This window comes from Ursus maritimus, unplaced genomic scaffold (assembly GCF_017311325.1).
Source record: "Ursus maritimus isolate PB19 unplaced genomic scaffold, ASM1731132v1 scaffold_24, whole genome shotgun sequence".
Classification (NCBI taxonomy): domain Eukaryota; kingdom Metazoa; phylum Chordata; class Mammalia; order Carnivora; family Ursidae; genus Ursus; species Ursus maritimus.
This window is the reverse complement of record NW_024424897.1, coordinates 11724613-11735996: the sequence shown is the minus strand read 5'-3', so window position 1 is coordinate 11735996 and position 11384 is coordinate 11724613. Positions and strand designations below refer to the sequence as shown.

Sequence of the window (11384 nt, the reverse complement as noted above, 5' to 3'; positions counted from 1 at the left end):
TTGCTTTTTCGTAGTAGGAAAATGGCTTGGAAATGAAAACTGGGGCTCAGGAGTATTTTTGAGTGAAGGTTGGGAGGGAAAAAGTGATGTTCAGTGTCCCTTAAGGTGGGTCTTGAGAAGAGGACTTGTGGGAAAAGATGGGGGTGTAAAGAAACAGGCTTATAGTGGACTAGGGTTTTGGGGGGATTCTTTTGTAGGAAGCTGCTGAGTCAAATGGAGTGGAGAGCATGGGGTGAACCTAGGTAAGAATGAACTGAGCTGGATAGGAAGTGAGGGGCGGGTGGGCTTGTTTGGCGGCCTGCTGGAGACCAATACCCTTGAAGGGAAAGGGGATGGCAATTAAGTCGCGATTTATCCTTGGCAGTACAACGTGGCATTAGCCAGCCTGACCACCTACTATGTCCTAATGTCTGCTGGGCACTGGGCTGCATGAAGGGGCTGTAAAAGGGTGGGCCAGGGGATCCTCTGCTTTCATATACCACTTCCCAGCGCTGAAAGGGCTTTAGGGATCAGAGCTGGCTCCTTTCATCTTCCCCAGGACCAGAGAGGTTAACCAGCCGACCCAAGGCCACACAGCTAGTTCAGTCCTAACGCCCGCCCGCGCCTTTCTTCTCTCGGGCACACGCATTTCGGCCTTTCCAGCACAGCGAGGCGGCACCGAGGGATGCATCCCCGGGTGGAGAGAAACCCCGCGGGCGTCGCCTGGCGGGGTCCCCGCCTCCGCGCCGCCCCCCTCCGCGCCGCCCCCCTCCGCGCGCTCCACCTGCGCTTGGCGGTTGCGGCCGCACCCGGGCCGCTGCAGGCGCTGCTGCCAAGAAGGGAAAGTCCAGCGGGTGACGGCCGCGGGGCGCGCGCCCAGGCTGTACGTCAACCTGCGGTCACGGCGGACTTATTTTGGACCCGGCTGGTTACATTAGTCACGCCGAGGGTGCTCCTCAAACCCGCGGCCCACTGCGCACCTTCGGCGCAGCCACTGGTCCCTCCAGGGGTCCCGCGGGGACCAGGGGGCAGAATGGGACCGTGGGGACTGACTTCGACGCCTTGCGGCCCGCTCGCCACCCTCCCCCGCTCGCGGAGACCAGGACCGCGACGGCCGCTCTAACTAGGGCTCTGGGCCCGCCCGAGAGCCGCGCGCTATGGGGCGTGGCGTGCGGCGCGGGGGCGTGGCACGGGAGTGGCGCGCGCGAAGGGGCGGGGCGGGGCGCGACGGAGCGGCGGAGCGGTGCGTGGCGCGATGGGGCGTGGCGTTGCGCCGGCGAGGGGGGTGGGGGACGCGGGACGGCGCAGGGCGCGTCGTAGGGGCGCGTAGGGGCCGCCGCAGGAGGCGGGCGGTGTCCCGGCCTGGCGGGGTGAGGGCAGTGCGGTGGAGCCGACAGATCCGGGCCGTGGCCTCCCGGGTTGGGGGCTTGGTTGGAGAGGATGGGGACGGTGTGGGCGGGGCCGCCGCGGCGGAAGCAGGGGAGGACGGCGGGGGCGGGGGCCTCTCCGGGGAGCAAGGCCCTTTGAGGAGGCTTCTCCGGGCGGAAAGACGAAGCGAGACTCCCCGGGGGATCCCCCACTCCACCCCAACCAGGGAGCGGGTCGCGGTTGCACGGGCCCCAGCCCAAGATGCGGGTTGCTATAGCAACCAGCGGGGGTGGCCAACTTGTCCAGGTTTGCCCAGGATGTGCTGGTTTTAGTACTGCAGGCGTCCTGCCCACTTAAGTGATCCTTTTCTGCCTCTCGCGGTTCCACCCAGAGTGGACCTGACAGACTGGCGGAAGGCCGACCTTTCACACTGCCTTTTTAATATTAGGGTTGAAGGCGCCCCCCGCACAGCACTTTCCTGACCAGGCCCAGGCATGCCCGTCCTTGTAAGGCAAAAACTTCGATGGGAGTTTACCTCCCTAAAGGTAGGTAGGATACAGGAGGGCGCATTTTGCTTGATAGTTTGTCCTGTAGGAGAAGTGAACTGGCAGCCAGCCCAGTTGGGAACAATGAGGACGATCTTATGCACGTATCAGAGCTTTGACAATAATGACCTCCGTTTGGGAATTGCATCCTCGCTCTGGAACCTCAGGATTCTGATGTCCAACCAGAACAGACATTAGCTTCAATTTTCCCGTCAGTTGTCAATCATTAAACTGGAAAAAAAAATCTAGAGAATTAGGAAATAAGATAGGTTCCAGAGAGTGAAGTCTAATTTTTTTTTTTTCCTTTTCTAACTCAAAAAGCCTCGTGGTGGAACAGCTGTTTGACGCATTCAGAAGAAAGGATGAGAGCCCTACAGAGGAACACGATGTGAATGGAAGAGACCTGTCATTGTGAGTCTGGCTTTTGATTAGTCACCTGATGTCCTCCCCAGGGTGACATGACTTTGAGGCAATAAACTTCAATGGCTGAGGTCTATTACCAGCCTGCAGTTAAATTACAGAAATGGCAGCACTTACATCAGTTCTCTTTTTGTGTGGTCTGGAACATCTTTGAGTCACCTTGGAAAAGATGAGTATTTTTCATGTGGCCCTAATGAGTCAGTTCATAATATTGTTACCCCAAGGACAGAAGGAAATAGGAAATCAGGTCAGTCATTCTCTTCCAGTTTTTATAACGGGAGCGGGTTCCATAGGAGAAGGAGGAATGAACTTTGTGATTTTCCTTTTTACTTTTTTAGGTACCCTCCCCAAGAAATTGATTGGAAATGGGGAAGAAACACAGTTGTTTGGTACAAATAATAGTTAAAAAAAAAAAAAAAAGCAATAGTTTTTCTGTTCCAGGGAGAAATTAGAGATATATGTGGAGGATAGGCAGATTAAAGTCACTGGCGTGGATATGCATTGTATATTTGATTACTTGTGTTTTCCTGGTAGATGCAAACAGTACAGCACTCTGAACAGACTCTAAAAACAGCTCTCATCTCAAAGAACCCAACGCTTGTGTCACAGTACGAGAAGTTAGATGCTGGTGAAAGGCGTTTGCTGAACAAAGCCTTCAAGCCAGACAATGAACTGTTTGGACCCATTACCTTGCATTCGGAATCAGACTGGATCATCTCCCATCCTGAGGTTCCCCAAGACTTCGAACAGTTTTTCAGTGATCCTTCTAGAAAGGCCCCGTCTCCAGAGAAACGCAGTATTTATATACAGTGCATTGGTATGCATTGGTAACATGCTGGATTTGGGTTGGTTTGTAGCGGGGCTATTGCCAGGGATAGCCTAGGCTGCTGATCTCATTCAAGTGGGCAGTTTTATGATCATTTTTTGACATTCATTACAGTGGTGGAAGTTTTGTACCCAAATGCCTTGGAAAGGGACATTTTGTTTTTTTTTTAAAGATTTATTTATTTATTCGACAGAGAGAGACAGCCAGTGAGAGTGGGAACACAAGCAGGGGGAGTGGGAGAGGAAGAAGCAGGCTCATAGAGGAAGAGCCTGATGTGGGGCTCGATCCCATAACGCCGGGATCACGCCCTGAGCCGAAGGCAGACGCTTAACCACTGTGCCACCCAAGCGCCCCAGGGACATTTTGTTTCTTTGTAATTCATGCTCACATCAATGAGTGATAAAGGTTTATTGAAAATCTGGAGTTAGTTTGCTTCTAATTTCAGATTTCTAATTATAGATGGACGTAAAGACTGAATGATCATCTTCAAGTCTGTCTTACAATTTTTTCCATCTTCTAGGCTCTCTAGGAAACACCAGAATTATCAGTGAAGAGTATATTAAGTGGCTCAAGGGCTACTGTGAAGCATTTTTCTATGGCTTGACAGTGAAACTCCTAGAACCAGTTCCTGTCTCTGTAACGAGGTGTTCCTTTAGAATCAATGATAACACACAAAACCTACAAATTCATGCAGGTGAATTAAACAACTGTACAATTTGAATTGAGTAAAGGAGATACTAGATACATGTATGGATATATATATCTCACACATGCATTTTTTTTTTTTTTCAAATAGGGCACATCCTGAGGTTCTTAAAAAAGAAGAAACCTAGAGATGCCTTCTGTATTGTGGGAGTAACAATGATTGATCTTTACCCACGAGACTCCTGGAATTTTGTCTTTGGACAGGCCTCTTTGACAGATGGTATTCCTTTTTGACACTGTTGGTAGAAATTTCTTCAACTTGAGAGTATGTGAAACTGTTGATAAAGGGAAGAAATTTCCAACCAGTTATCATTTTGGTACTTTAGACTGTAATATTTCAGGTGCATCGTGCTGTGCTCGGGACGTAGTATGCTGTGGACGGGTTCTGGTGATCTGGGTTCCTCCCCCAGCCAGCTGTTCACTCCCTACGTGATCTTGCGGCCGATGATAGCTAGTTCAGAGAGTCCTTTTGGGGTAGTTTACCTAACAGTGCTGATACATAAAAAGTGTGTCTATAAGCCTGGCATCTACATAGGGGTTCAGCACAACAGATGGTAAATGTCAGTAGTTCAGGGGCAAGGTGAATTAAAGACATTAAGGATGTTTGTACTATCATTAGCATAAGTGAAAATCTTGCTAATTGTTTTTCAGTTCTTTTCACAGTTCTCTTGTCTAGATGGAGGCACCATAGGCTGATTTACAAGTGTGCAAGCTTCTTAGTTATCCTGTGTCTCATGCCATTTTGTTATTTTACTTTTATAAAAAGTCAACTTCAGTTTTCGAGTTGAGATATAGTAAACTTGACTCATTAGAAATTCTGCATGGTAATACTGAGGGGTAGGAAAGGATCTGGAAGCAAATCCTATTTTTGCCTCATTTTTTTTCTTTCTTTTTGCCCTCTCCACTGTTCCCCTCACCCCTCCATTTTTGCTGTAATTTCTCTACCCTCGTCCCCTAGGATCTGACAGGTTTGAACGGGAATGTCCAATGCACTAAGGGGAGTGGTCATCTATTAGCGGTCTGGGGATGGGGAGTAGGTACCCGGACTGTGCTTTCGGATTTCCAGTTCATGGCTGACCAGGTGTCTCTGGGCTTGTTGGAGGTGGGCCCTTTCCTTAACAAATGTTTCTTTCTATTAGACATCTCCCTTTCTGACACATTCATTAGAGGTGGGGGCCCAGGGCAACACAGAGCCTCTTCTTCCCCCTACTCCTTCATTGGTGACTTCTCCATTTACATTCCTAGAGCGCCCACCCCCCCATCAACACACTCACTCTCTTGGAGACTCTGGCCACTGCTATCTTTCTGATTTTTGTAAGAGCTATTTTTCTATCAGAAGTAAACTTGTTTTTTAGAAAAAGATTTTATTTATTTGAGAGAGAGAGAGGGAGAACACAAGCTAGGGGGTTAGGGAGAGGGAGAAGCAGAGTCCCTACTGAGCAGGGAGCCCCACATGGGGGCTCGATCCCAGGACCCTGAGATCGTGACCTGAGCCCAAGGCAGATGCTTAACTGACCACACAGGTGCCCTTATCAGAAATAAACTTCTATGAGCTAAATTTTTATCTCCCCTTTTATAGTTAACCTGACAGTAATGGAAACATTAAAAAAATGTTGAAAGAGTTGGGACACTGCTAGCTCTTTTTATCTTATGCACATTTGAGGAGCATTTTCCTAAAATGTTTCTACTTTAAGCACCCTCACCTTTTTTAGTGCGTTTCTTAAATATTGCATGGCCTAAGAGAAGGTGTAAGCTAGCAGCACTGATCTGCCATGCAGTGAGATAATATCTTATGTGTGACTGTACTCTCCAAGTTTACGAAGATGGGGATTTTAAAATGGAGAAATATTTAATTACTAAAGAAAATAATCTTCCATCTGTAGGATTATTAGAAGGAAAAAAATGTTCTTGCTAAAGGTATTGGAGTGAAATATGCCCACACTTGCTTGGCCAGAGGATAGAGGTCAGCTGTGACATGAGGAGATTCCGTTTTTTTCTTAACTTTCAGAATGCTCTCTCTCTCTAAATATCAAATACCAGGTGACACTTCAAAGGGTGGGGTGAGGAGCATTCTCTTTGGATTAAGTTGGATCGGACAAACTTACAATGAATTCGTTTCTTTAACCAAAAAAAAAAAACAAAAACAGAAAAAACCTGATTACTTTCAAATAACAACGGAAAGAGGCATAAATAAAAATGACAGTGTAAACAAGTCCCATTCTAAAGCCGTGCCCTTTAGACCGCTCGGTGCAGCAAACCCTGTTCTCTGTGCGTGCAGGACCAGTGGAGAGACGCTTCAGTGTGACAGGAAGTCAGTTACAAGGCTGTTTATTCTGGTCATCCGAGGGCAGCCACATAGCAGAGCTGTGCTCTGAGTGGGGGGCGGAGGCGGGAGGAGTTTTCTGTGGGAAGGCATGGTCTCCCACACGGTCTCCAAGCATCAGGACCGTGCAGGAACCCTCGCTCACCCATAGGGCCTAGAGGTCTGTGTATTGTGTTCTTAAAGACTAAAGTCATGGGTGCGTGGTGTGTGTGTCACCATTTTTCCTCGCTCCTCTTGGAGGCCTCGATTTGGACTACTCTTTGAGAAAAAAAGACTAATTTGGGGGGGGGGGATAAAATTCCAGAACTTTCAACTTCTCAAGAATTTGATCTCAAGACCATTGAGTCTTACAGGGCAGGGCAGTGTGGCTCGCAGAAGAAGATTTTGATAGGGAAATCTGGGGCAAAAGCCCTCCTTTGTCTTGGCCAACCTTAAGCATATTAGACCGTGAACGCATTAGCACAGATTTGCACCCAATGACTGGATGCCCAAACAGGTTCTGTTGGTTTTGCATTCAGGAATCTTACCCCCATTCTGTTGTTGCTTGCCCTCCTTTTCCAGGTGTGGGGATATTCAGCTTTGCCAGGTATGGCAGTGATTTTTATAGCTCACGCTATGAAGGCAGAGTGAACAAGCCGCAGAGAGTATCTTCAAGTGACTATTCCATTTTTGATAACTATTATATTCCCGAAGTGACCAGTGTTTTGCTGCTTCGTTCCTGTAAGGTGAGTCGTTTAAAAAAGAAAGAAAGAAAGAAAAAAATGCAACAGAAGTATTTTTGAAAGAGCTCTTCATTCCCTAAATTGTATCTCAACAGTCCTTAAGGTCATATTATAAATGAGTTTGTATCACTCATATACTTTTGGTGGATATTGTTTGACTGAAGTTATCAATAAAAACAAAGTGGACACCTTAATACTGAAATGTACAGTATACGTGCTGGCTTTTTGTCCCGTTAGTGACACACAGCTTTGGCTGTTGTACCCACATCCTCACCACTAGTTTAATTCCAGAATTCTGTTATGAGTAAGGTAACCGACTCTTTGAAGCTGTTGTGGTTATCAGGTAAAGTGGCTCATGGAGGCCTCCGCTCTCAGGCGTCTTGAGAACGGCTTCCTCTTGGGCTCTGAGCCCCCTTCTGCTGCAGTTAGTTCTACTCACAGCTCCTGATACCTCCCCAACCCCTGCTCTTTGGAAAGCCCGTCTCCTGATTTTCCCCCCATCTCCCTAGGCAGAGATGTAGGCTTTTCCTGCTGCTCGGAGGTTCTGCTTTCCTAAGTACCCCTTCCTAGGGTGTGAGAGCTGCAGGGTTTTCGGAGTGTGTACCCCACATCAGCATCACCCGGTGTGCTCAGTAACATGCAGATTGAGCCCCCTTGCTCCCAAACCCACTGACTGGGCATCTGGGGGGGAAGGGTCCCGGAACCTGAATCCTAACAAGCGTCCCACCGGTCTGGAGCCGCGGCTGTCAACCAGGGGCAATTTTGCCACCCGGGGACTTGTGGCAGTGTCTAGAGCCCTTTCTGGTTGTTGCATTTGGGCAGGGCGTCTTACTGGCGTCTCGTGGGTAGACGCTGGAGGTGGTGCTAAAGCATCCTGCAGTGCACAGCACAGCGGTGTCCGCCCCCCCCCCCATGCTTACGCAGAGAGTGATCCCACCCAACATTTCAAATGGATCAAGGCTGAGAACCCCTGCTCCAGGGGAAGTAATTAAGTATAGGAAGGAAGGCGGTAAGACATTTAGGGAAATGAAGGATTAAGTCTTTGGGCAGATTGAAGTTTTGGTGATGACGGCAAGGGAGTTGATTCCTATAAATTTGTTTCTTTGAAAAGCAAAAAAAAAAAAAAAAAAGCTCTAACTCTTTGATGATGGTGGCGCTCTAAAGCCTTGCTGTGAATGTCTTGCAGACTTTAACCCATGAGATCGGACACATATTTGGACTTCGACACTGCCAGTGGCTTGCATGCCTCATGCAAGGCTCCAACCACTTGGAGGAAGCGGACCGGCGCCCCCTCAACCTTTGCCCTATCTGTCTGCGCAAGCTGCAGTGCGCCATAGGCTTCAGCATAATAGAGAGATACCAAGTAAGAAAGAAAACGGGGGGAAGTGGTTATATAAGTAGCAAACTACCGTTTTCTATTAGGCCCTTCTCTGGAGCTATAATTTATCGGAGGAAATTAGTGCAAAGATAAGCAGGAAGCTGTGGTTTAAAAAAAAGAAAACACGCAAAGAAATCTCCTCTTAAAAACTACCTTGCCTCAGGGCCTTATACTTGCAGTTCAGTGAGAAATAGTGGAGGAGGTCTCTGGTCCCCTTCGCTCAGGGCCGGAGACCTTGACCTGGGAGAGCAGGCTGCTTGTTGGTGTGCCTGGCAGAGTTTGTCTGTTTTGAAACCATAAGTGTATGTGGAGATGCTTCATCTTTCCAAATACGGGACGGGGGTGTGCTGTGCACTCAGAGGAAAGGATGAGTTTCTTTAAGAAGGAAGAGGGCAAGTGTGTAACCTTGGTCCGTGTGGGCATGTCCGTGTGTCCACGCGTGCCCACAAACGTGTCCGTATCCATCACGTCCCTCCTCGTGGGTGTGACTTCTCACGCAGGGATCTTTACATACGTGTGTCTGCCTACACGTTTGTGCACAATTCCACAGGGACCCACGTTCACATCAGCTCGAAAGCACTTGCCCAGTGCCCTGTGGAACATTCGGCATGTTGAGAGAAGCATAATCCTCCCATCCAGAAAAACCTGTGAGGATTCGTGTGTTTCTCTTTCATCTTTCCTCCTGTGCACACTTCTGACCATCAGTTGTAATCGTAGTGTGTGTATTTTTGGTAACTGCTCCTTCACCCAGTCTGTGTTGTTCCATACTCACAAACATCTTTATCAGGTGGAACATCTTACCGGGGCACTAGAAGTCACCGATTGAGATAATGTGATTTAGAAGCCAACGTGTTTCTCCTGCCTCAAACTGTTTTGTCCTGATTCGTTAACATGTGAATCTGGATTTCGGTTTTCAAGGCGCTGGTGAGGTGGATTGACGACGAGACTGTTGACACCCCCGGAGCCAGCACAGAACACAGTCGGGAGGATGATGTGAATTTACCCAAACCCGTGGAAGCCTTTAAGGAATGGAAGGAGTGGATAATAAAATGCCTTGCTGTTGTCCAAAAATAAGGACCTTCACATAGGAGTAGTTACAGTGAACACGTGCGCATTAGGCTTTCACCTGGCTGCTGTACTACATTCAATAAACTCTACTGATTCTGCCCTGTGTCAAGTAACAGAAGGCACCGGTCTTTAAAGCACCTGAACTCTGAAGTGAGGCTTATTTGGAAAGCTGGAAACTATAAACCCTCTCTCTTCTGTCTTAGTAGCCTGGTCCGTGGTAGCGAGCACATCATTTCCATTCTTGCAATATGTTTATGTCTCACAAGAGAGCCAGGATGAGCAGATAAGTAAGTAAATATTATAAAATCGCTGTATATGTCCCAAGAAAGGATCTCCAAGGAACATCGTTTCCAGGGGGTGGTTTTTCGTTCACTTTTTAGAAGAGGTGCCCCGCCTCCTGTAGACCCAGGCAAGTCACCTCTTCTACCTACATCCCTCATCTGTGGACTCTCCTTTCCAGGGGGGCTGCCTGGTCTTCCTTTTATTGGCTGGTAGTCCCCAAATGTGAACTAACAGGACTTGTACAACAGATGCAGTGTTTGTGAAGGATCTCTCACACAACTTGTCACACCGGGCCTCATGTTGGTGAGTGTTGCACTCTTCCTATAGGCTTCGAGCAGAGTATCATTCACACCTTGCATTGTAAAGTGTCGACCTGAGGGGAGAGTGTGACAGGGTGCCCAGTTGGTGTGTCAGGAACGCCCGTGATGGCCTGTCAGGCTGTGAACATCAGCTGGATTTCCTCCGCGGGGAACAGCTCGAAAACCGCAGACTTGACAAATCACTTCTGCGAGATCAGTGTATCTCAGAGATCTAGAAATTAGATCAGATCATTTGATTGAACGCTGGTGAGCAGATGGCGTTTCCCGCATTCCCATCTTCACCTCGAGGGTAAAACTACAGGTAATTTGAAATTTTGAAGTTTGGAACCTAAATTCTTTCCCCGTTAACTTTATTTCTGCAGTGTGACTGAAAGCACGTATTCTAACCGAATCCATGCTTTCCCTCACTACATTCACCTTACTTGATGGACCTCTTAAGGTCATTTAGAAAAATGGTGATTTGTGTTCAGGAACACTTGGTTGGTCTAGTATGAAAAGAGAACCCAAGGGATCATGGGCTTTTATGGATTCTGTCACAAGTTTTACTTCCTCGTAGTATTATTGTCCACTGGGTTCAGTTTTCCTCGGTTTTCCCACAAGGTAAGCACAGGTTGAGCCCTATAGGTCAGCACTTGTTACAAACCTACACATTCAGATTTGGCTAGGTGTGTAAATTAGGGGGTGAGGTTATTTGGCCAAGACCTGAAGTCCATTTGTACCTACCCTGCACAGAGAGACCAGGAAAAAAGTATTTAAAGAATCAAATCATTCAGTCCTGGAAAAAGTTGGACAAATGTTAAGTTTTATGTAATAGGCATTTATTTAGCAATCATCAACTGTGTATAATATTGCACTGTTTACTTTTGGACCATTTCTTAGGGTTAAATTAAATATAATTTGTTCATTGCAACTAAGTTTTATGTACCATAGGTAAATCTTGTTTTGAGAAATGATTTTCAGTCAGTAACAGACGGAAATCCCCGCAGTTTGCTTTGCAAATGCTGAATGAACAAGGTATTTAAGAGTGAAGAGAGTGAGTAGTTTTCCACAGTCTACACACCGTTCTAGAAATCAGGGAATTTGAAATGCTGTTCGCGTTGCCGCCTGCAGAATTAGCCGTCTCTCTCGGGTCAGGCGAAGGATTAAGCGTCTACATTTTGTCCGCAAAGCCCTGTAACGGCGACAGCCGGACAGAAGAACGCGGCCTTGCCGGGGTCACCCTCTGACGCCCCGGAGGCCCGCGCGGCCGAGGGTCGAGGTGCCGCGCTGGGGGCGCGGAGCGCGGGTGGCTGAGGGCGGCCGGCGCTGTGCCCCCTCCACCAGCAGCGGCGCTGTCCCCCGCGTTCCCCGCGGCGCCGTCCACCCCCAGCCCAGCGGCGGCGCTGCACTGCTCCCCGCCCCGCCCCGCCGCGAGCCCGCGCGGCGCGCCCCCGGCCCGCGCCCCCGGC

At 48.5% G+C, this 11384-nt stretch overlaps 2 protein-coding genes across 16 annotated transcripts in view; both read left to right on the top strand.

The window, feature by feature from the left end:
* The first annotated feature begins 1201 nt into the window (after positions 1-1201).
* Positions 1202-9471, top strand: AMZ2 (archaelysin family metallopeptidase 2). 5 transcript variants are annotated; one of them, XM_040640354.1, is made up of 9 exons: positions 1204-1222; positions 1796-1892; positions 2214-2303; positions 2847-3129; positions 3659-3832; positions 3935-4063; positions 6728-6891; positions 8075-8251; positions 9185-9471. In XM_040640354.1, exons 4-9 carry the CDS (start codon positions 2847-2849, stop codon positions 9338-9340), a joined length of 1083 nt encoding a protein of 360 aa, XP_040496288.1. In that variant the 5' UTR covers positions 1204-1222; positions 1796-1892; positions 2214-2303; the 3' UTR covers positions 9341-9471. The 5 variants fall into 5 exon arrangements, with proteins under 5 accessions (XP_040496289.1, XP_040496288.1, XP_040496287.1 ...); XM_040640353.1 differs by having other exon boundaries at positions 1217-1349; XM_008693657.2 differs by lacking the exon at positions 1204-1222 and adding an exon at positions 1507-1653.
* A 37-nt stretch (positions 9472-9508) lies between these two features.
* ARSG (arylsulfatase G) overlaps positions 9509-11384 on the top strand; it is a 141266-nt gene continuing 139390 nt past the window's right edge. For 10 of the 11 annotated variants that reach the window (XM_040640345.1, XM_008693667.2, XM_040640340.1 and 7 more), the window contains exon 1: positions 9614-10237. The gene's annotated coding sequence lies outside the window, so the exon portion shown is untranslated. Of the gene's footprint in view, positions 10238-11384 lie in introns of all 11 variants that reach the window. The other variant, XM_040640336.1, reaches the window with a different exon arrangement.

What these genes read in the sequence shown, in the direction of transcription:
- AMZ2 (XM_040640355.1), top strand. Translation starts at nt 2,847, where the DNA reads ATGCAAACAGTACAGCACTCTGAACAGACTCTAAAAACAGCTCTCATC. An exon ending in AAACCTACAAATTCATGCAG is followed by an intron (nt 3,833 to 3,934) that starts GTGAATTAAACA and finishes TTTTTCAAATAG; the next exon opens with GGCACATCCTGAGGTTCTTA. An exon ending in TGCTGCTTCGTTCCTGTAAG is followed by an intron (nt 6,892 to 8,074) that starts GTGAGTCGTTTA and finishes AATGTCTTGCAG; the next exon opens with ACTTTAACCCATGAGATCGG.